The 18,733-nt window shown below is 60.2% G+C and overlaps 2 protein-coding genes across 2 annotated transcripts in view; one reads left to right on the top strand and one right to left on the bottom strand.

Annotated features, from left to right (window-relative positions):
• Hk3 (hexokinase 3 (white cell)) overlaps positions 1-745 on the top strand; it is a 16,703-nt gene extending 15,958 nt beyond the window's left edge. The window contains exon 19 of the mRNA XM_013016030.1: positions 477-745. Within this exon, the coding sequence (XP_012871484.1) occupies positions 477-621 (145 nt within the window). The 3' untranslated portion in view covers positions 622-745. The remainder of the gene's footprint in view (positions 1-476) is intronic.
• Positions 746-1,843: 1,098 nt separating this feature from the next.
• On the bottom strand, positions 1,844-17,957 carry Unc5a (unc-5 netrin receptor A). The gene is made up of 16 exons (XM_013015984.1): positions 17,924-17,957; positions 15,782-16,003; positions 12,416-12,559; positions 11,822-11,925; positions 11,497-11,677; positions 10,723-10,890; positions 10,047-10,211; positions 8,400-8,588; positions 7,722-8,018; positions 4,548-4,635; positions 4,222-4,390; positions 3,607-3,840; positions 3,343-3,492; positions 3,098-3,262; positions 2,218-2,396; positions 1,844-2,009 (listed from the first exon to the last, which is right to left on the bottom strand). Exons 1-16 carry the CDS (start codon positions 17,955-17,957, stop codon positions 1,844-1,846), a joined length of 2,655 nt encoding a protein of 884 aa, XP_012871438.1.
• Between the last annotated feature and the right edge of the window lie 776 nt (positions 17,958-18,733).

The following is an 18,733-nucleotide window of genomic DNA, read 5'->3' as shown; positions in this document are numbered from 1 at the left end:
TGGCCATCTGTGAAGCCTGGCTAATCAGGGGCCCTGGAGGCGTGACCAGAGCCCAGAAGGCGTGGCGGGAGCCAGGGAGGTGTGGCCAAGGCCCAGGAGGCGTGGCCATCTGTGAAGCCTGGCTAATCAGGGGCCTTGGAGGCGTGACCAGAGCCCAGAAGGCGTGGCAGGAACCAGGGAGGCATGGCCAGAGTCGGGGAGGTGGGACCAGACGAAGCCTGACTGGTCATGGGTCTGGGGGCGTGGCCAGGACCTAGGAGGTGTGGCCAAGGCCCGGGAGGCGTGGCCAGAGCCCAGAAGGCATGACAGGAGCCAGGGAGGCGTGGCCAAGGCTTAGGAGGAGGGGCCAGATCCTGGGTGGTGTGGCCAGACGAGGCCTGATTGGTCATGGGCCCGGGGGCGTGGCCAGGGCCCGGGAGGCGTGGCCGTGTGAGGCCTGGCTGGCCACAGGCTCATCTAGTCCCTTCCCCTCCCAGCTTCTCTAGCTTGGTGGCAGCTACAGTGCGGGAGCTGGCTCCTCGTTGTGCGGTCACCTTCCTACAGTCGGAGGACGGGTCTGGCAAAGGTGCAGCTCTAGTCACCGCCGTTGCCTGTCGCCTGGCCCAGGAGGCCCAAGTCTGAGGAAGTCTCTGGGAACGACAGGACAAGGATCTGCGGTTCAAGCTGTCCCTGAGCCAGCCCACCCGGGACTCCCAGACAAGCCTGTGTGTGTGACCATCTGCCCCTTGTGCCCTGACTTTTTTTCTTTCCCCAAAGAAGAGCAGGGCACTGGGGGTTAGCAATATATATATATAATTTATTTACATTCACGTCCGCTAAAATCCCTATGCGCCCCGGCGGCTGGGCAAGGCTGTGTACATAAGGCCAAGTATAAGTGCACGGATGCACTTAAGACAGAGTCAGGACACAAGCTCCACATGACAGGCCCCCACACGTGGGGGGGGCCACCAGCCAGCCCCCCAGGAACGGCACACACACTCTCGCCATTGTACAGCCCGGGACTCTCAATTGCATATTCACACGCCCTCCCGCCGGGCAGGGCACCTCAAGGCTGGGGACAGAGGAGAACCAGGGAAGGAAGCCATTGGGTGTCCCTGAATGGATGTGGACCAACACTGGGTGTGAGAGACGTGAGTGTCCTCTGGGTGCACAGCATGAGATGTGTGGTGGTGTCGGGGAGAGACAGGGGGTGCATGGGAGATGAGCACACAAGCGTGTGCTTGTGTGGTGATCGTGTGCCTGAATTGAGGGGCCACCCCCCTCCCCTGTCTGGCTGAGGCCCTTGGTCCCTCAGGCTTGAGGCTGGGCCCCTCACATACGCCCCCCTGCCCCTTTACCCAGCAGACACAGAAATGTTTGCATAAGGCCTGGCTTAGGCAGGAGTCCGGGGTAGGGCTGCGCCTCAAGCCCAGGGTGTGCGTGCATGCCCGTGCGTATGTGGGGACAGGAGAGGTAGCAACACACATACACACACACACACACGCACACACACACACACACACACACACACGCACACACACACACAGAGATGGGCTGAAACCCGGCCCAGGCTCCAGACATTGGTCTACCCTGGGCCCTTGGGCTGGGGCAGATTGTGAGAAGGTGGCCGTACCAGGCAGGCCGTGAAAAGGATGGGAATTCGGGCAGGATTTGGAGGCACCATGAAAGGATCACTTTGGCCAGGAAGGGGCCTGTCCAAGAAGCTCTCCTCAACATGGAGGTTTTGGGGGCTCCTGCCCGACTTGTTTTTTTTGTTGTGTTTTTCTGTTTTCTGTTTTTTTTTGCCTGTCCCTGGCAGGTGCCAAAGCTGGTGAGAGTGTAGGCGCTCCAGGCCTGACTGTCCTCAGCACTCGGCCTCGGAGACGGTGAAGAGGCCCGCGTCTGGCTGGCCTAGGCCGGCCACGGCCGCGGCGAGCTGGCTGAGGTTACCGTTGGGGAAGTGCCGGGCCTCCCACAAATTGAGGATCATGGCTGTGGGGCTGGGCTTGGAGGCAAAGAAGCTGAGATGGCTGTGGAGAGAAGAGGAGGCCGGCCATCAGCCCAGCCTCCACCCAGGCTGCCACCTCCTGGTCCCCAAGAGACCCCCCCCTCCCTCTCAACCCCCCAGCTGCTAGTGGACATGGTCCAGGCTCTCTGCAGCGCCTTCCTGTCTTCTCCATTGTCCTAACTTCCCAGGCTGGACAGGAGGTGGCCCTTGAACCCCCTGCCCCCCCTTACCTGTCCAGGTGGAGTTTCTGGGCTAGAGTCTGCCAATCGGCGCCCCGACTGCAGGGCGGGTCTAAGCTGCTAATGATCTTCTGTCGAATGAGGAAGGGGATCTTGAAGGCACTGGGCCCCACCAGGGCTGGGACCCCCCCTTCGCTCTCCAGGGCCAGCAGTTCAGAAAACCTCGTGTCCTGGGTGGGTGGGTGGGGGAGGCAGGGAAGAGGGGAGGCTGTTAGAACTTCCTCTCCTGCTGCATCCTTCTGGGGGGGGGAGCCCAGAGACCATTTCAGAACATGGGGGGGATAGGGTGGGTGGGGAAGATACAGGGGACGCCCCTGTTATCTGCAGACATGGAGCCCCCTGTCCAAGGTCACAGCCAATGAGCAAGGAGGCCCCCAACTTCCTCGCCTTCCCCTCTCACTCCGCCACCAGTGCCAACCACCCACTCTGCTCTCCTCGCTGTCTGCGTCCTTCTGCTTAGTACCCACTGCCAGGGCTGGCTCCGTCCCACACTTCTGGGTCCCTGAGGACCCATGGAAAGACTCCCAAGGAACTCCTGCCCTGCCTCCTCCTGCTATACTCTCCTCTACTGCCTGCAAACTGGCCAGAAGGCTGGGGAGAGCCTCACAGGCAAGGAGACAGGGTAGATGGGGGTGGGGTGCAAAGCATTTCCTGTTCCACCTTGGTGATTTTTTTGGGGGGGGTCTTGGGGCTTGAGCTCTGGGCCTGGGCGCCGTCCCTCAGCTCTTCAGCTCAAGGCTAGCGCTCTACCACTTGAGCCACAGCGCCACTTCTGGCTTTTTCCTGTGTCTGTGGTACTGAGGAATCGAACCCAGGGCTTCATGCATGCTAGGCGAGCACTCTCCCCACTGAGCCACCTTCCCAGCCCTACCTTGGTGATGTTGAAGTTGATGTTGAAGCTCTGGCCTTCACCCTCCACCTGCCACACCCACACCTTGCAGGCCAGGTCGCTGGTGCTGGGGTGGACGCGCTCCAAGGTGAAGGTGCAGTGCAGGTACTGCTGTGTGCCATTCCAGATGTGGTAGAAAGGGATCTCCTGGGGAAGGGAAGAGAGTTGGGATTACGTGTGCCCCGCACCAGTGCCCTGGGCCCGCGGGCCCCGTGCCCAGACCTCACCTGGTAGCTGACCAGGAGCTTGCTCTTCCACAGCGAGCTGGCCACGTCGTGGATGGATAGGCGCAGGTTGTGGTAACTGTCCTTGAAATGCAGGACGCGTGGCTCCTGGATTAACTGGCCGCCCAGCTGCTTTTCCAGCTGTACCACCTCCTGTGGGGCTCGGGCAGATCAGCAAGGGGGGACTGGAACCCAGAAGCCTCCCCGGCCCCCTACACCCCAGGCCTCGGGGTGGAGATCAAGGCCAGGGATGCTGGGAGGGGCTACCTTGAGCGCATCATGGGTGTCCTGCAGGCAGTAGACCCGGATGTTGTACTCCAGGGAGGTGCAGGCCAGCGGGGCGAAGAGGAGCAGCTTGAGGCGCTTGGCAGCGGTCACGCTCAGGGCCTCCCCGACCAGGGCGAAGCGGCCCAGCTGCTCCGTAAAGACGTAGCAGGCACCCGCCTCCAGCTGGCAGTAGTAGAGGTGTGAAGGCGACTCCTCGCCCAGATGCAGTACATCCTGGTCGGAGGGAGGGAGGGAGGGGACAGGACCCCAGGGGTCAGCGCCCAGCCTGGGCCAACAACGTGAGGCTCTTAGAAAGAGCCAGAAAGAGCCGGGGTGCTGGTGGCTCCCGCCTGGCATCCTAGCTACTCAGGAGGCTGAGATCGGAGGAGGGAGGCTCCAAGTCAACCCGGGCCAGGAAAAAGTCTGTAATAAGACTCACCTCCCGTGAACCAGCCAAAAGAAAAAAGCTGGAGGTGGAGGTGTGGCTCAAATGGTAAAACACCAGCCTTGAGTGAAAAAATCAAGAGCGGACGCCCCAGTACACACGCACACACACACACACAGACGCCAGAGCCTGGTGGGAAGATGGCCTCTGGGCCTGGCCCCCCCACTCACCTCCCATGTGCCCTCGCACGATTGCTTCTTGAGGCGCAGGCTCCAGCTGTCCAGGCTGGGCTCTCCACAGTGGTCCATGGCGAGGATGACCGGCCGGGTCAGCAGCACGCCCGGGGGGCCACAGCTAACAATGGGACTCAGCAGGGTCTGACAGCCGGCTAGGGGCAACCTCAAGTGAGGAAATATGGGTGGGGAGAGAAAGGCATTAGAGGCCAATCCTGGAGCTGAGGGGCAGGGGGGAGGCGGGCCCAGGTACGGCTCCTCCCTCCCTCTGCCCTCCCTCCAGCCAGCTCCCCCCCTCGCTCCCCCACGGTCCCCAGCCACACCTCACATCCTCGGGCTTGTGCAGCGTCAGGTAGATCTCGTAGATCTTGCCTCGGGGGATGGCGTCCGGGGGGATGAGGAGGCTGATCCCTGGAAAGGCAGGAGAGGCTGATCCGCTGGGGACACGGGGCCCAACCCCCACACGGGGGCCACGCCGCATGGAAGCAGCGGAGGGGGGTCCCAGAAATCTAGGATGGAAGGTGTCAGATGCACTGTCCCTCCCTGCCCTGTTGCCCAGCCTGTCATCCTAGCTACTCAGGAGGCTGAGATCGGAGGATCGCGGTTCAAAGCCAGCCCGGGCAGGAAAGTCCGTGAGACTCTGATCTCCAATGAACCACCAGGAAACCACAAGTGGCGCTGTGGCTCAAGTGGTAGAGCGCTCGCCTTGAGCTGAAGAGCTGAGGGACAGCGCCCGGGCCCAGAGTTCAAGACCCCTCAGCTGACCAAAGAACAAAACCAAAAAACTATCTCTGCCTCTGTGAACAGGTCCAGCTCCCTGGCTTGGTATCTAAGGCTGTTTTTCTCTTGCTTCTCATGGTCTGTTTAGCAGGACCCTCTAAGTCCAGCCCAGGCCAGCCCAGGGCTCACGGCCAGCAGTTCTGGGTCATCTGCCCTCTGTCCATTCCCAAGATGCCCTTTCTCCATCAGCCTGGCCCTCTGGGGTTTGGCCACGCCCTACTGCTGTCTCCCGGTCTCTGCACACGGGGCCCGGTCTTTACCAGCCCGAGACCTCGCATCAAGCGGGGGTTCCAAGCGCATGGCAGCAGCAGCTGTGCGGTGGGCGGGCTGGAATATCACGACAGCCATGTGGCACATAAGGACAATCCACTTGATGATGAGCCACAATACAATGAGGGTCTCGTTAAATCTTATCTCCTGCTGGGTGCTGGGTGGCTCATGCCTGTAATCTCAGCCATTCTGGAGGCTGAGATCTAAGAATCACAGTTCGAGGTCAGCCCTGGGCAGAATAGACCATGAGACTCTGCCTCTTTTTTAAGGGGTCCTGGGGCTTGAACTCAGGGCTGGCCGCTGTCCCTGAGCTTTTTCCCTCAAGGCTAGCCCTCTGCCACTTGGATTCACAGCTCCATTTCCTGTTTTCTGAGAGGTTTATTGGAGAGAAGAGTCCCACGGACCTTCCTGCTCGGGCTGGCTTTGAACTGCGATCCTCAGATCTCAGCCTCCTGGGTAGCTAGGATGACAGGCGTGAGCCACCGGTGCCTGACCTATGAGATTCTTATCTCCAGCTAACCAGCACAAAGCTGGACAGGTAAGCATGGCTCAGGTGGTAGAGCAGCACCAGGCTTGAGTGCAAGGCTCTGAGTTCAAGTTTCCAGTACTGGTGCGTGTGCACATGCACACACACACACACACACACACACACACACACACACACAAGGCTGAGGCTCAGCTCTCAGCCTGGCAGAGTTAAAGGACAGCGAAGCTACAGATCAGGCCAGAGACAAGTACCACCCCGCCAGGGGACAACAGCCCAAGTGTTGCTGTCTGCCTGTCTCTTCATTACAGCTGACAGCTGCCACCACATTTTACTCCCCAAGAGCCCCAGGAAGAGGGGGGGCAGGAGGCCCAGCCAGCAGAGTTGTCAAGCCAAGACCCCAGAGGAGCTGGAGGAACAGTGGCGGGAATCTGTCTACGAGCAAGGCAGGGAGCATAGTACATCTTGGGGTGGTGGTGGTGGGGGCGGGGGGGGTTGGGTACGGAGGCTTCACAGCGGCTGCCAGGGTCATCGGCCTGGTCACGTGGGCTTTGCAGGGAGCCCGGATGGAGCTGGAGCAGGGGAAGAGACAGGGATTTCAGCGAATGCATGAAGGTCAGACGAGATGCGGGACCGGTGGCTGGGGGGGGAGGGGGGGAGGGAGGGAGGGGAGGGCAGGGGGGGGCAGAGGAGGAGAATGCACTGTCAAGGTGACCCCAGGGGCCTCATTCTGACTCATGGCGGGTGCTGTGTGTGGGAAAGCCAGGAAGGAGGCAGCTTTGGGGTAGGGGGGGGAGGTGGGGGGGCACGTGGAAGACAGTTCTGTTTTAAGCCCGGGAATCTGGGGTGCTGTGAGACATCCAGATGGCGGTGCCCGAGAGGCAGCTGGGTGAGTGGTTGTGGCACGGGGAGGTGGGGTCTGGGGCTGCAGGGCGGGGACGGCTGGGTACAGATGAGGTCATGAACGCCATGCGTGACCCCCGATGCAGCACCGTGGGCGAGCAAGCTCGGGGGGGGAAGGAGGGAGATTTGGGGGAACACCTCCATGGAGGTACGCGGAGCAGCCTGATGTGGGGGGGCCAGGAAGCGCATGGGGGTCCACCCAAAGCGGAGGACATCATAGAAAATTCCAGGGCACTGGACCTGGGAGGGTGGGCAGGGCCAGGAGGCAGTGGGAAATCCCAGGAGGTCTAGGGCGTGCTGTGTGGGTCTCTGCGGTTGTTTAGAAGTTCTTCAGACAGGTCTGGCATCCCCCCCCCCCACTCGCCCTCAAGAGCCCAGCAGGGAATAAACATCTCTAGGAATAAATGAATAAAAGCCAGGCGCTGGTGGCTCACGCCTGTCATCCTAGCTACTCAGGAGGCTGAGATCTGAGGATCGTGGTTCAAGGCCAGACAGGCAGGAAAGCTTATGAGACTCTTCCTGCACCACCACCCCCCAGCCCCCGACCCCGAGTTGTGGGGCTGACTTCACAGCCTGTCCCTGAGTTCTTTTTGTTCCGGGCTAGCTCTCTACCACCTTGAGCTACAGCACCACGTCCGGTTTTCTAGTGGTTCATTAGAGATCAGAGTCTCACAGACTTGCCTGCCCAGGCTGGCTTTGAACCGCGATCCTCCGAACTCAGCCTCCTGAGTAGCTAGGATGACAGGGGTGAGCCACCAGCGCCTGGCCCCATAAGACTCTTATCTCCAATCAACCACCAAAACAAAAGTGGAACTAGCCTTGAGCCCAAAAGCTCAGGCCCTGAGTTCAAGCTCCAGGACCAGGACCATCAATCCATCAATAGGAAATGAGTAAAGCATCTGTCCAGGGGCAGCAGAGAGAAGGTTAGCTCTGGTCACCATCCCATAGCCAGCCCTCACTGGGTTCCATTGCCCCCCACCATGGCTGGCCATTCGGGGTACCCAGGGGAACCCCCTACGAAGGGAAGTGGAGGCAGTCTGGGGAAGGAGGCCTCTCCTACCTGTGTTGGGGAGCATCAACCGGCCTCCCAGGAAGTTGAAGGTCCCATAGGCCATGTTGCTGGTCCCCCGGGGGAGGGAGCGGAAGTAGTTTTGGGTGGACAGGCGGGACACGAACTCTTCGGCCTCCGAGGTGGGCGAGCTGTGGTGCAGCGTGTGGCGGCCGCTGCCCAGTGGGCTGAGCAGGTGTCCGTTGGTGAGCTGGAACTTGGGGCTGGTCCCGTCCTGCCGGGGACACAGGCTGCTCTGGTAGGTGGTGGTGCTCAGGTCTGGTTGGATGGTGAGCAGGTGGGGGTTATCTGCAGGGATGAAGACAAAGGCTCAGGGACGGCGTTTTCTAGTTCTTCTTTGCCAGCCATTGTATGGTTCTTTAGGTTGGTCAGTCGTGGGGCTTGAACTCAGGGCCCAGAGATTATCCTTGAGCTAGTTAGTGCTCTACCACTTGAACCACACCTCCACTTCTGGTCTTTTTTGTTGTTGTTGTTTTGGTGATTAACTGCTCATGTCTCAGGGACTTTCCTGCTCCTGGCTGGCTTCGAACCACGATCCTCAGATCTCAGCCTCTCTGAGGAGCTAGGCGGACAGGCATGAGCCACAGGCACCCAGCCTGGGAGTGGTCCTTTGGTGTGGGGGGGTCTTGGGCAGGGGTGCTGGGACTGAGGGGGGCCCCCCCGCCTCACCGGTTTTGCTGGGTTTGATGCTGACGGGTTGGAAGCCTGAGGTAAGAATAGAAGAGTCGGCCACGTCTGAGTCCAGTCCTTCCTTCTTCCGGCAATACACGAGGATGAGGACCAGCAGGAGCAAGACAAGGCACACAGCCACGGCAATGAGGCCCACGTAGAGGGCCACGTCCTCAGGGCCGGAAGCAGCTGTGGGAGAGGAGGGGTCTTGAGAGAGGCAGGGGGCAGGGGGCGGAGCCCACATCCTTCCCAGGCATGCCTAGAGGGCCAGGCTCCCAGAATTCCCTAAATGAGGGTGGCCTGCAAAGATCCAGATGTTGAACACTCCGTACCCAGTGTGGCAAGCTCAGAGGTGGTGGGATTTCCTAGGTCACCGTGAGTACTGCCCCGGGAAGAGATTAAGGGAGTTCTTGTGGGACTCAGGAAGGTCCTGGTGAGAGGGTTCTTATAAAAGAGCAAGATGAAGCCAGGTACCTATAGCTCACACCTGTAATCCCAGCTACTCAGGAGGCTGAGATAGGAGAATTTCTGTTTGAAGCCAGCCCAGGCAAGAAAGGCTGTGAGATTCTTATCTCCAATTAACCACCAAAAAAGCAAAAAGTAGCTAGGCACCGGTGGCTCACGCCTGTCATCCTAGCTTCTCAGGAGGCTGAGATTTGAGGATCACAGTTCAAAACCAGCCCGGGCAGGAAAGTCCATGAGGCTCTTATCTCCAATAAACCACTCAGAAAACTGGAAGTGGCGCTGTGGCTCAAGGGGTAGAGTGCTTGCCTTGAGCTGAAGAGCTGAGGGACAGCACCCAGGCCCAGAGCTCAAGCCCCACGACTGACCAAACAACAACAACAACAACAAAAACCCCTGTGAGCTAAACAAACCTCTTTTCTTTAGCAAGTTCCCAACTTCAGGTATTTTGTGATGGTAATGGCCTGCCACGCATATACCAATGGATCTGTTTCCTGCGTGCTTACAGGTCAGTACCTCTTTGCCTGCCGAAGCGGGTGGGGTGGGATGGGGAAATCACCCACTCGGAGGAGGCCATATTGATTTTAGAGGGCTTTTTACATCACAGAAGAAATGTCCATCAGAAAAGAATTGACACAGATAATTGGGTTTTTAATTGAAAGAATGGAGGAGGGTGTGTTTGAGAGAGAGAAAGAGAAAACCGCCCCACAGAGATCTTTGTTAGTGATGGCCTTGTAATTAACAGCCTCACAAGGCTGGCATACAACCCCCCCCCCCAATCAGGGATGAGGGATGGAGGGGGGAGCTGGGGGGACCAGCAGATGGTTGTGTAAGAGTCTGTCTTAGGAGGGGGAGGAAGGGTGGGCAGGTGTGAGCACACCCGTGGGCAGGGCCCGGGTGGCTCACGCCTGTCATCTTAGCTACTCAGGGAGGCTGAGATCTGAGGATCGAGGTTTGAAGCCAGCTGGGGGAGCAGGAGAGTCCATCAGACTCTAATCTCCCATTTGCCACCCAAAAGCCCGAAGTGGCTCAGGTGTGGCTCAGGTGGTAGAGCATTAATCTTGTGCAAAACAAAACCAAAAAATCTAACCAAGAGCAAAAGGCCTTGAGTTCGGGCCTCAGTGCTGCCCCTTCCTGCCTCCTCCCCCCCAATAAAAGTGAACCCCAGGGGCAGAGAGGACTCACTGTGCACGCAGAGGTCGCTGGTACAGTTGCGGGTGTCCAGATCCACCCCCTGGCAGTCCTCACCCCCATTGCGGGGCGCGGGGTCCGAGCATTCGCGTCTCCGCCAGTGCGTGCAGTCCAGCCCGCAGGCTGACCACTTACTCCACGGGCTCCAGTTGCCGTCCACTAGATGAGATACAGACACAGGGGCAGAGAGGAGGCGGCGGTCAGCCATCAGGAAGTCAAGTCTGCCAGGGTGGCCCCACTGGACCAAGCAGGATGAGCTGGACAAGGACCTGGGTTCGAGGCCAGACCCATCTGTTTGCACGTCCTCGGGCGTCCACTAGCGCCCCCTTGTGTCCACCGGCCTCGATGACGCATGCTAATGGCGAGGAGACGCGATGAGGCGCTGTGGGGCAGGAAGGGCCACGGCCCCACACGATGACCCTTCTTGTCCCAGGGCCCCGGCAGTGTGTGCAGCTCATGCCCAGCCCTACACCCTGTCCTCAACTCCACTTCAGACCCTGTGACTGGGCCCCGATGGTGGCCACGTTCCCTCCTGGGGGGGCGGGAGGGTGGGCCGAGCAGGTGTGATGGAGCCATGGCGGGGTGGGGGCAGGCTGGTGGGCGCGATGGAGCCAGGGCGCGGAGATGGTACGTGGTGAGGAACGAGGCGGGAGGCAGAGGCCGCCGGTACCTGGGCACAGGGTGGCGCAGGCTGTTTTCTGGACATTCTGCCCCTCACAGAAGGCACCCCCGTTGAGAGGCGCCGGGTTGGTGCAGCTTCGGCTCCGTTTCTGCCAGCCGCGCCCACAGCTGATACTGCAGACGGACCACTCGGTCCACGTCGACCACCCACCGTTCACTGGCCGGATAGAGAAGGACTGGGGTCAGGCAGTGGGGGTTCTGGAGGATGGGGCTTGGGGATCGAGAGCCCGGAGCTGGGGGTGTGGGGAGGAGGGGGGGCCTGCTGCCCGCCTTGGGCCTCCAGCGTCTGCTGAAGCAGATGTCCAGGGTGGCCGGGCTGGGCCTAAGCGCACAGGCACGCCACTTGGAGCCACCGCGCCACTTCCGGCTTCTCCTGGAGGTGAGAGTCTCCCACGGACTTTCCTACCGAGGCTGGCTTCGAACCCTGATCCTCAGATCTCAGCCTCCTGAATAGCTGGGATGACAGGCGTGAGCCACCAGCGCCCAGCCCTGCCTGTTTTGGAGGGGTCCTTTGGCCCTGCCTTCCATTCGGGGAACTCAGGAGTTGGGGTGTGTGTGTGTGTGTGTCCAATCACGTGTGCTACATCACACCCTGTCCGCCACCAGCCCATACCCACCCTCTGTGTCCCCCCCGATTTATGGTCCCCCCCAGAATCATTGTGTTCCCTTTGCTACTCAGGCCACAGCGGGTGAGCCTGGCCTCTGTTCCACACCCCCCCAACCCCTGGCCCCTCAGTTTTTGTGGGATCATCGCAGGTCTCACCGTAGACGATGACGGCGGCCGAGGCGCTCCGGCGACGGGCTACGATGTTCTTGGCGACGCAGGTGTAGTTGGCCGTGTCGGCCAGGCGGGCCTGGCGCACCACCAGGCTGTGCTCCCGGGTGATGTACACGTTGGGGTCCAGCGACGGGTCCACCGGGTCCTCGTTCCGCAGCCATTCCACCTGGGGGCGGGGACAAGCCAGGCCACTGTGTGGCAGGCCCCGCCCAGAGCAGAGGAAGCTCTACCCCCTCAGGGGAGACCTGAGGCCTAGGATCTTCCTCCCCCCCACCGCCCGTGGAGTGGTCACTGCAGCACCCCTTCTTACCTCAGCGGGGGGGATCCCCTCGGGTGGACGGCAGGGCAGCACGATGCCCTGCTCCAGAGACACCTCCTTGGCGAGTGGCTCTTGCTCGAAGTTCTTGCGTAAATCTGGAAGCACACAAGTTCCCGGATGAGCCTGGCCAGCTGCTCCCCCCTCCCCACCCCCACCCATCCTTCAGGGGCTGTGACTCACGGGCAGTGGCCCTAGTTTCTCTGCCCATCAATTCTAGACTTTTTTTGTTTTGGTCGGTTGTGAGGCTTGAACTCAGGGCCTGGGCGCTGTCCCTCAGCTCTTCTGCTCAAGGCAAGCACTCTACCCCTTGAGCCACAGCACCACTTCTGGTTTTCTGAGTGGTTCTTGGAGATAAGAATCTCCTGGACTTTCCTACCTGGGCTGGCTTTGAACCACGATCCTCAGATCTCAGCCTCCCAAGGAGCTGGGATGACAGGTGTGAGCCACGGCGCCCGGCTGACTATGGGGGTTTTTCTGACCAGCCCCTCTCTCTTTGTTTTTCCCCTGGGGGAAGCGTGCTGCCCCTCCCCAGGGCTACCTCCACCACCCCCCTGCTCCCCAAGAGCGGCCTGGCCCGGGACTCACAGGCGATGCGGATGTAGGCCTTCTGGCTCTTGGTGGTGCCAGATGAGCTCCATGCCACGCACTGGCACCAGTATTCCTCCAGCCCGAACACCTTCTCCACCTGCTGCCTGGACACGTTGATGCGAACCTCCATGGCCGGCAGTCCTGGGGCGGGGTGCGGGGAAGGCTGTCTAGCAGGAGGCAGACGATACCCAAAGCCTCCCCAACCCAGACCCCCCTCCCCACAGACCCAGGGCAGTACAGGGGCCTCTAGCAAGCTCGAGGTGGTGCTGATTTGTGTGGGGCCTGGGGTCCAGCGCTATTTACTCTGTCACTGGAGGCTTGGAGTCACAGAATGCGACAGAAATGTCCTCAAAGGGGATTTTCAATTGCTTATGTATTTATTTGGTGCTGGTCCTGGAGCTTGAACTCAGGGCCTAAGTGTCGATGTTTAGCTTTTTGTTGTTGTTGGTTGTGGGGCCTGAACTCTGTTCCTGGGCGCTGTCCCTCAGCTCTTCAGCTCAAGGCTGGCGCTCTACCACTTGAGCCACAGCGCCACTTCCAGTTTTCTGGTGGTTCATGGGAGATAAAGAGTCTCCCGGGGACTTTCCTGCCCTGGCTGGCTTTGAACCGTGCTCCTCAGCTCCTAGGTAGCTAGGATGCCAAGGTGTTCAGTAACAGGTGCTGGCCTTTAAGGACGCCAGCTAGAAAGGATGGGGGCAGACAAGCTGAGCTCTGGAGCTTTTTTTGGGGGGGTCCTGGATGGTGGGGGAGGGTCTTCTGCCCGCCCACCTCCCCGGAGACCCCTTGGTGGGCCGTGCCAGGCTGTAAGAGAATCAGCCATTCACCATGTAATGACAGTCATTATGGCAGATGATAGACCCTGGAGATTTCTGGCGGCTTCCGACATGCTGGGGGGGACGGTGGTGGGGACATCTTACTTGGGGGACCCTGTTCTTTCCTGCTCTTGTTTCTAAGCACATCCACAGCTGGCTGGTGATCTGGGCTGGGAGGAAGAGGTCCTAGGACCCCATTGGGCCCGATCAGGGTGTCCTAGAGGGACCCCCCCAGCCTGGCCCCAGATCCACACCCCCCATCCAGACAGCAGGGCTTGCCCCTTCTGACGATGCTCACGGGGGGCTGCCAGGCCTAGCTCTCCTCTCCTGGGCTGTAGCCAAACCCAGTGTCCCCAGCAGTGAGTGAACACTGTTTGCTTCCAATTCCTCCTCCCTCTGACCCCAATTTCTCTCGGGTCACTGGCTTATCAGAAAGAGAGAGGAGGCCCGCTGCCAATGTGTTTCCTTTGTGAACAGAGAAATTCAATTAGGGCTGCGCGGTAGAGGAAGAAGCCAGCGCAGCTGCGCGGCGGCTGTTTTCATTTCTCCGACGCCCCCCCATTTCCTAGACCCCCCCTGCACCCCAGATCTCACGATGGGCCCTAGACACCTCTCTCTCTCATTCATCCTGCCCCCCAAGAACCAGTGGGGGCCCCTCAGACTGGGAAGTTGGGAGTGATCAGTGCTGGGACTGCTATCCATAGTTCTGGAACATTCTCCTGCCCCTGTACTCTCTTAAGGCCCTGTCCGAGCATGCCCCTCAGCGCTGGGCACCGAGGGGTTTCTCCCCAGAGTGGGTTTAGCAGAGAGGGGCAGTTACTGATGAAGGGAGATTCCAGAACATTCTCCACCAGGTACTTAATCTTCCTCAGGGTAGACAGGGCTGTGGACAGTCCCTCTGTCCTCTGCAGCGTTTGGTGGCATTTGGCCTTCGCTTGGTCCTCCTTTGCTCTTCACACACACCAACCAGGCCACTCAACTTGGGGACAGAAGCCCTAAATTTTCTTTCTTTTTTCTTTAGTGGTTGGTGGTGGGGCTTGAACTCAGGACCTGGGCGCTGTCCCTCAGCTCTTCAGCTCAAGGCGAGCGCTCTACCCCTTGAGCCACAGCACCACTTCCGGTTTTCTGGTGGTTTATTGGAAATCAGAGTCCCATGGCCTTTCCTACTCTGGGCTGGCTTTGAACTGCGATCCTCAGATCTCAGCCTCCTGAGTCACTAGGATGACAGGTGTGAGCCACTGGCACCCGGCTCTAAAGTGTTCTTTTGATTTCCCTTTGTTTCTCCTCTTCCTCTGTCCCAGTGGCCACCTCTTCCTGCAGCCAGGTTCATCTAGGACACTGGTGCTCCACGCAGGCCCTGGAGGTCATCAGCGACTGACCCCAGCCTGCCTGGAGCATGCGCGCGCGCACCAATGCACAGGGCATGTGGGTGTGCCACGGTGGGGGGAGGGGGGCTGCTGGGTGTTTCTGGAAGGAGGGAGATTGACGGGGGAAGGGGGGGGGCGCTCTGGGACCAAGCTGCACCTCCGGTTCTCACCTCAATCTGATTTGAATAACTAATTGAGTTAGTTTAATACACAATAAATTATCCTCCCGGACCAGACGCTAATGCCAGCTTTCACGCATCTCAAGCTTCTGTGGCTTTTCCAGCCTCCGGGATGGGGAATGAAATAAGAGGGGGTGCTTGTCTTCTGGGGGTGTCTTTTCTGCTCCCCCCCTTACCCTTCACCAACAGGCAGATGCAGGCGGATCTCTGCCGATCTCCGTGCCTCAAAGCTCAATGTGGCTCCGGGGCGGGAAGTCAAGGCCATTGTGCTGGCCTTGGAGGCCAGAGGATGGAGGCCCGGGGGGGGGGAGGCCCAGGGACACTGCACGTCTGTGGGTGACTTCTCTGCTTGCGGGGAGCAGCGTGGAGCACCCCTGGGGAGTAACCCCAGGTTAAGGAGCCGCTCAGGAAGACCAGGCACAGGACAAGGTTAGACTGGAGCCTTCTGGAAGGTTCCAGGGTTAGGTCTTCAAAGTCACAGGACAGGCTTCAAGCAACAGCTGGCTCTTTACCTGTCCTTCCTTCCCCAGTGGGAGATGACTTCTGAGGTGCCAAAAGTGGCTCTGACCCCCCCCCCCCCAGTCATTGGGTGGGAAATAGAAGCACAAATGAAGCTCAGTTGAGCCTGGGCCATCTCCGGGCTTCCGGCCTGCAGGGGATCTAACCTCCACTCCTTTATGATTATTACTTTTCGTACCAGTCCTGGGGCTTGAACTCAGGGCCTAGGCGCTGTCCCTGAACTTGTTCACTCAAGGCGAAGCGCTCTACCACTCGAGCCACATCTCTGCCTCTGGCTTTTTGGTGGTTCCTTGGAGATCAGAGTCTCCCAGACTTTCCTGCCCAGGCTGGCTTTGAACCACGATCCTCAGATCTCAGCCTCCTGAGTAGCTAGGATGACAGGCGTGAGCCGCCAGCGCCCTACCTCTCTCTCCCATGTCCCTGGCCCTGCCCTGCCCAGTTGGGGCCTTTGGTCCCTGCCCGCCGCCCCCCACCCCCCATCCTCACCGCTGCCTCCGTCCGTGCTGCGCTCGATCACGTGATCCACCTGCCGCACCCACTCCCCGTTACACTTGAAGAAGATCTGCGTGGCGGGCAGGGCCTTGCACACCAGCAGCACCGGCTTGTTCTTGACAATGTACACGTCCTCGGGCTCCACCAAGAAGTGAGGAAGCAGATCCGGGCCGGCGCCAGGAACTGGATTGGCCACTGTGGCACTTTGCTGGGCACCTGGAGCAGGGGGCAGAGGCCGGGGGTGAGGAGCGGGCCCTCCCTCCCCACGGGCTGCCAGAGCGGACGGAGTAAGGAAAGTCCAGCTTGAAGCCGGGCGCCCGTGGCTCACGCCTGTCATCCTAGCCACTCAGGAGGCTGAGATCTGAGGATCGTGGTTCAAAGCCAGCCCCGGCAGGAAAGTCCGTGAGACTCTGATCTCCCCCGATCCACTCAGAAAACCAGAAGTGGGGCTGTGGCTGGAGTGGTAAGGCACCAGCCTTGAGCCAAGCCCTGACTTTAAACTCTGGTACTGACACGCATGTGCATGTGTGTGCATGTAGTGCTGACACGTATGTGTGTGTGCGTGTGCACACACGCATGCATGCACAGGAGGCTGCGTGGGTTCCAGGATGGGAGTCCCAGGGGCCCGGATGGCTTTCTCCCTCGTTGAGAGATCTGAACGCGGGTTTCCTTCTAATTTTAACCAAAACCCACAACTATCCCACAAAGGCATTTGTTGCTAATTACACAGGTAATTGGCTCTGAGGCACTGGCAGAGGTAAACCCCAGAGCTGTCTGACACGTCTGCCATCTGCCCGCCCGTCAGGATCCCTGAGGGGGTGGGAGGGTTTAGCTCTGACACTACCCCTCCCCCCTCCCCCCTGCCACACACCAAACAGCCCCCTCCCCCCCCCCAGGGCAGCAGTGAGCCCCATCAACTGGCACACAGCAAGAAGATGGGCAGAAAGAGGAGAAATGCCTCCAAACAGGGGTTTCTGAGATCCCCCCCGCTCCGATCTGCTCCATAGGGGAGTCCAGAGGTACCCCCTCTTTCTTCTGTCTAAAGCCCATGTGGAGCCGGGCGCCAGTGGCTCACGCCTGTCATCCTAGCCACTCAGGAGGCTGAGATCTGAGGATCGCAGTTCAAAGCCAGCCTGGGCAGGAAAGTCTGGGAGACTCTGATCTCTAATGAAGCATGAAAAAAACAAAAAGGCCAGAAGTGCAGGCCACAAGTTCAAGTCCCAGTACCTGCACATGCGCACGCGTGCACACACACACACACACACACACACACACACACACACGCATGAGCGTGTATAGCCTTAGATGGGGAAGGCCGGCTCTTTGTGGGTACAGAGGGTGTTTGTGCCCACAGTTGGCTCCCTCTCCCCTCCACCCCGCCTCCAGCTCCCTCCCCTGCAGCTCCATGCAGGCTGCATGTTTTCCCTGTCCTGTCTCCTTGCGGGACTTCTCCCCCACAGCTCCAGAAAGGGGTGCCAAGGACGCACAGCCTGGGAAAATGGAGGCGTCTCTCTCTCTCACACAGGCACGCCTGCCCGGCGCCTACCCTCCCCGGAATCACATCCAGATCGGGAAGACGAAGGAAGGCAAGTGGGGTTGGTGGGGAACCATCTAGAACCTTGCAACGAGGACACGTGTGCCCACACAATGCCACGGACTGAACCCGGGGCCTCTGGGGATGCCAGGCGCTTATGATCCACTGCAAACCCCCCCATCCACCATATTTGCTCCCCCTCCCTCTCAGGAGCCCCCCCCCAGCTCCGGGATCAGGAAAGGTGAGGCTAAATCCTGCTTGCTGGAGAATGAAGGGAGCAGTGCTGGCAGCGGGGCTCTGGCTGGTACAGTCTAGGCTGCTCTGGGCATGCACCTGGACAAGCCCCAGCCTCCCAGTGGATGCCAGGGCTGCCCAGATGGGGGGTGATGGGGGACAGGGCATTTCAAACGCTTCCCCCCTGGCAGATGCCAGGCTGCTCTGTTGTGCCCCTTGCTGGGCAGAACCCCTATGGGCTGAGCTGGGCCTGTCTCTTGGGGGAGGGGAGGCTGGGTGCCCCCCCAGCTGGGTGTGGGGTGAGGCAGGGAGTAAGGGGGACCACTCCCCCACCCCGCTATCCATCCGCAACATGGGGTGATGCTCACGTCCGCCGCCCCGCTGAACCCTGGCCAGCCGCATGTCTGCATTTAACTGCTAATGAAAAAGAAATGTTCTGTGACCAATAAGGACACAGCTCGCTTCTCCAGGGCCTCAGTCAGGCCACGCTGGTGTGGGGGCACACCTCCCCCCCGGGGCCCCCTCCAGGCGGTGCCCTCTAGCAAGGACGTCCTATGGCCACGGGGCGGAGGCGATGGTGGCGCTGCTTGGTGGCCTCCGCCCTGCGGTCAGCAGCTGCGCGGCCGCTCTCCCGAGCTCGGTCACGGGGATGGGCGATCGCCTCTTTGCCATGAGTCCTGGACTCAGCGTCCGATGATCTGAGATCCCCAAGACAGTTGCTCCCCCCCCTTCTACTCATGTAGCTGGCAATCTGGGAGCTGCAGGGGGCGGCGGTGGCGTCCATCTCTACCACCTGATTGCCTTGCTGGACCCCAGCTCCAGGCTGCTTACCCCTGGGCCCTGGGAGTGGGGTGCTTCCCACTCGGCCTCTGGGCTTCTGAGGGCCAGGCTGGGCACTGGCTGCAGATGGTTCCTATGCCTTGGAGGCCGGGGGGCACAGGTGCAGGGCCTGTGAGACCAGTGAGCAAGAAGCTCACTCAACCCCAGACCCCAGAGGCCCCTCCCCCAAGCCCCAGAGGCCCCTCCCCCAGGCCCCAGAGGCCCCTCCCCCAGGCCCCAGAGGCTCCACCCCCAGGTCCCCAGAGGCTCCTCCCCTAGGTCTCCAGAGGCTCCACCCCCAGGTCCCAGAAGCCCCTCCCCAGGCCCCAGAGGCTCCACCCCCAGGTCCCCAGAGGCTC

The sequence above is a fragment of the Dipodomys ordii genome, unplaced genomic scaffold (assembly GCF_000151885.1).
Source record: "Dipodomys ordii isolate 6190 unplaced genomic scaffold, Dord_2.0 Scaffold29, whole genome shotgun sequence".
Classification (NCBI taxonomy): domain Eukaryota; kingdom Metazoa; phylum Chordata; class Mammalia; order Rodentia; family Heteromyidae; genus Dipodomys; species Dipodomys ordii.
The sequence above is the reverse complement of the archived record's forward strand: the minus strand, read 5'-3'. Positions and strand labels throughout refer to the sequence as shown.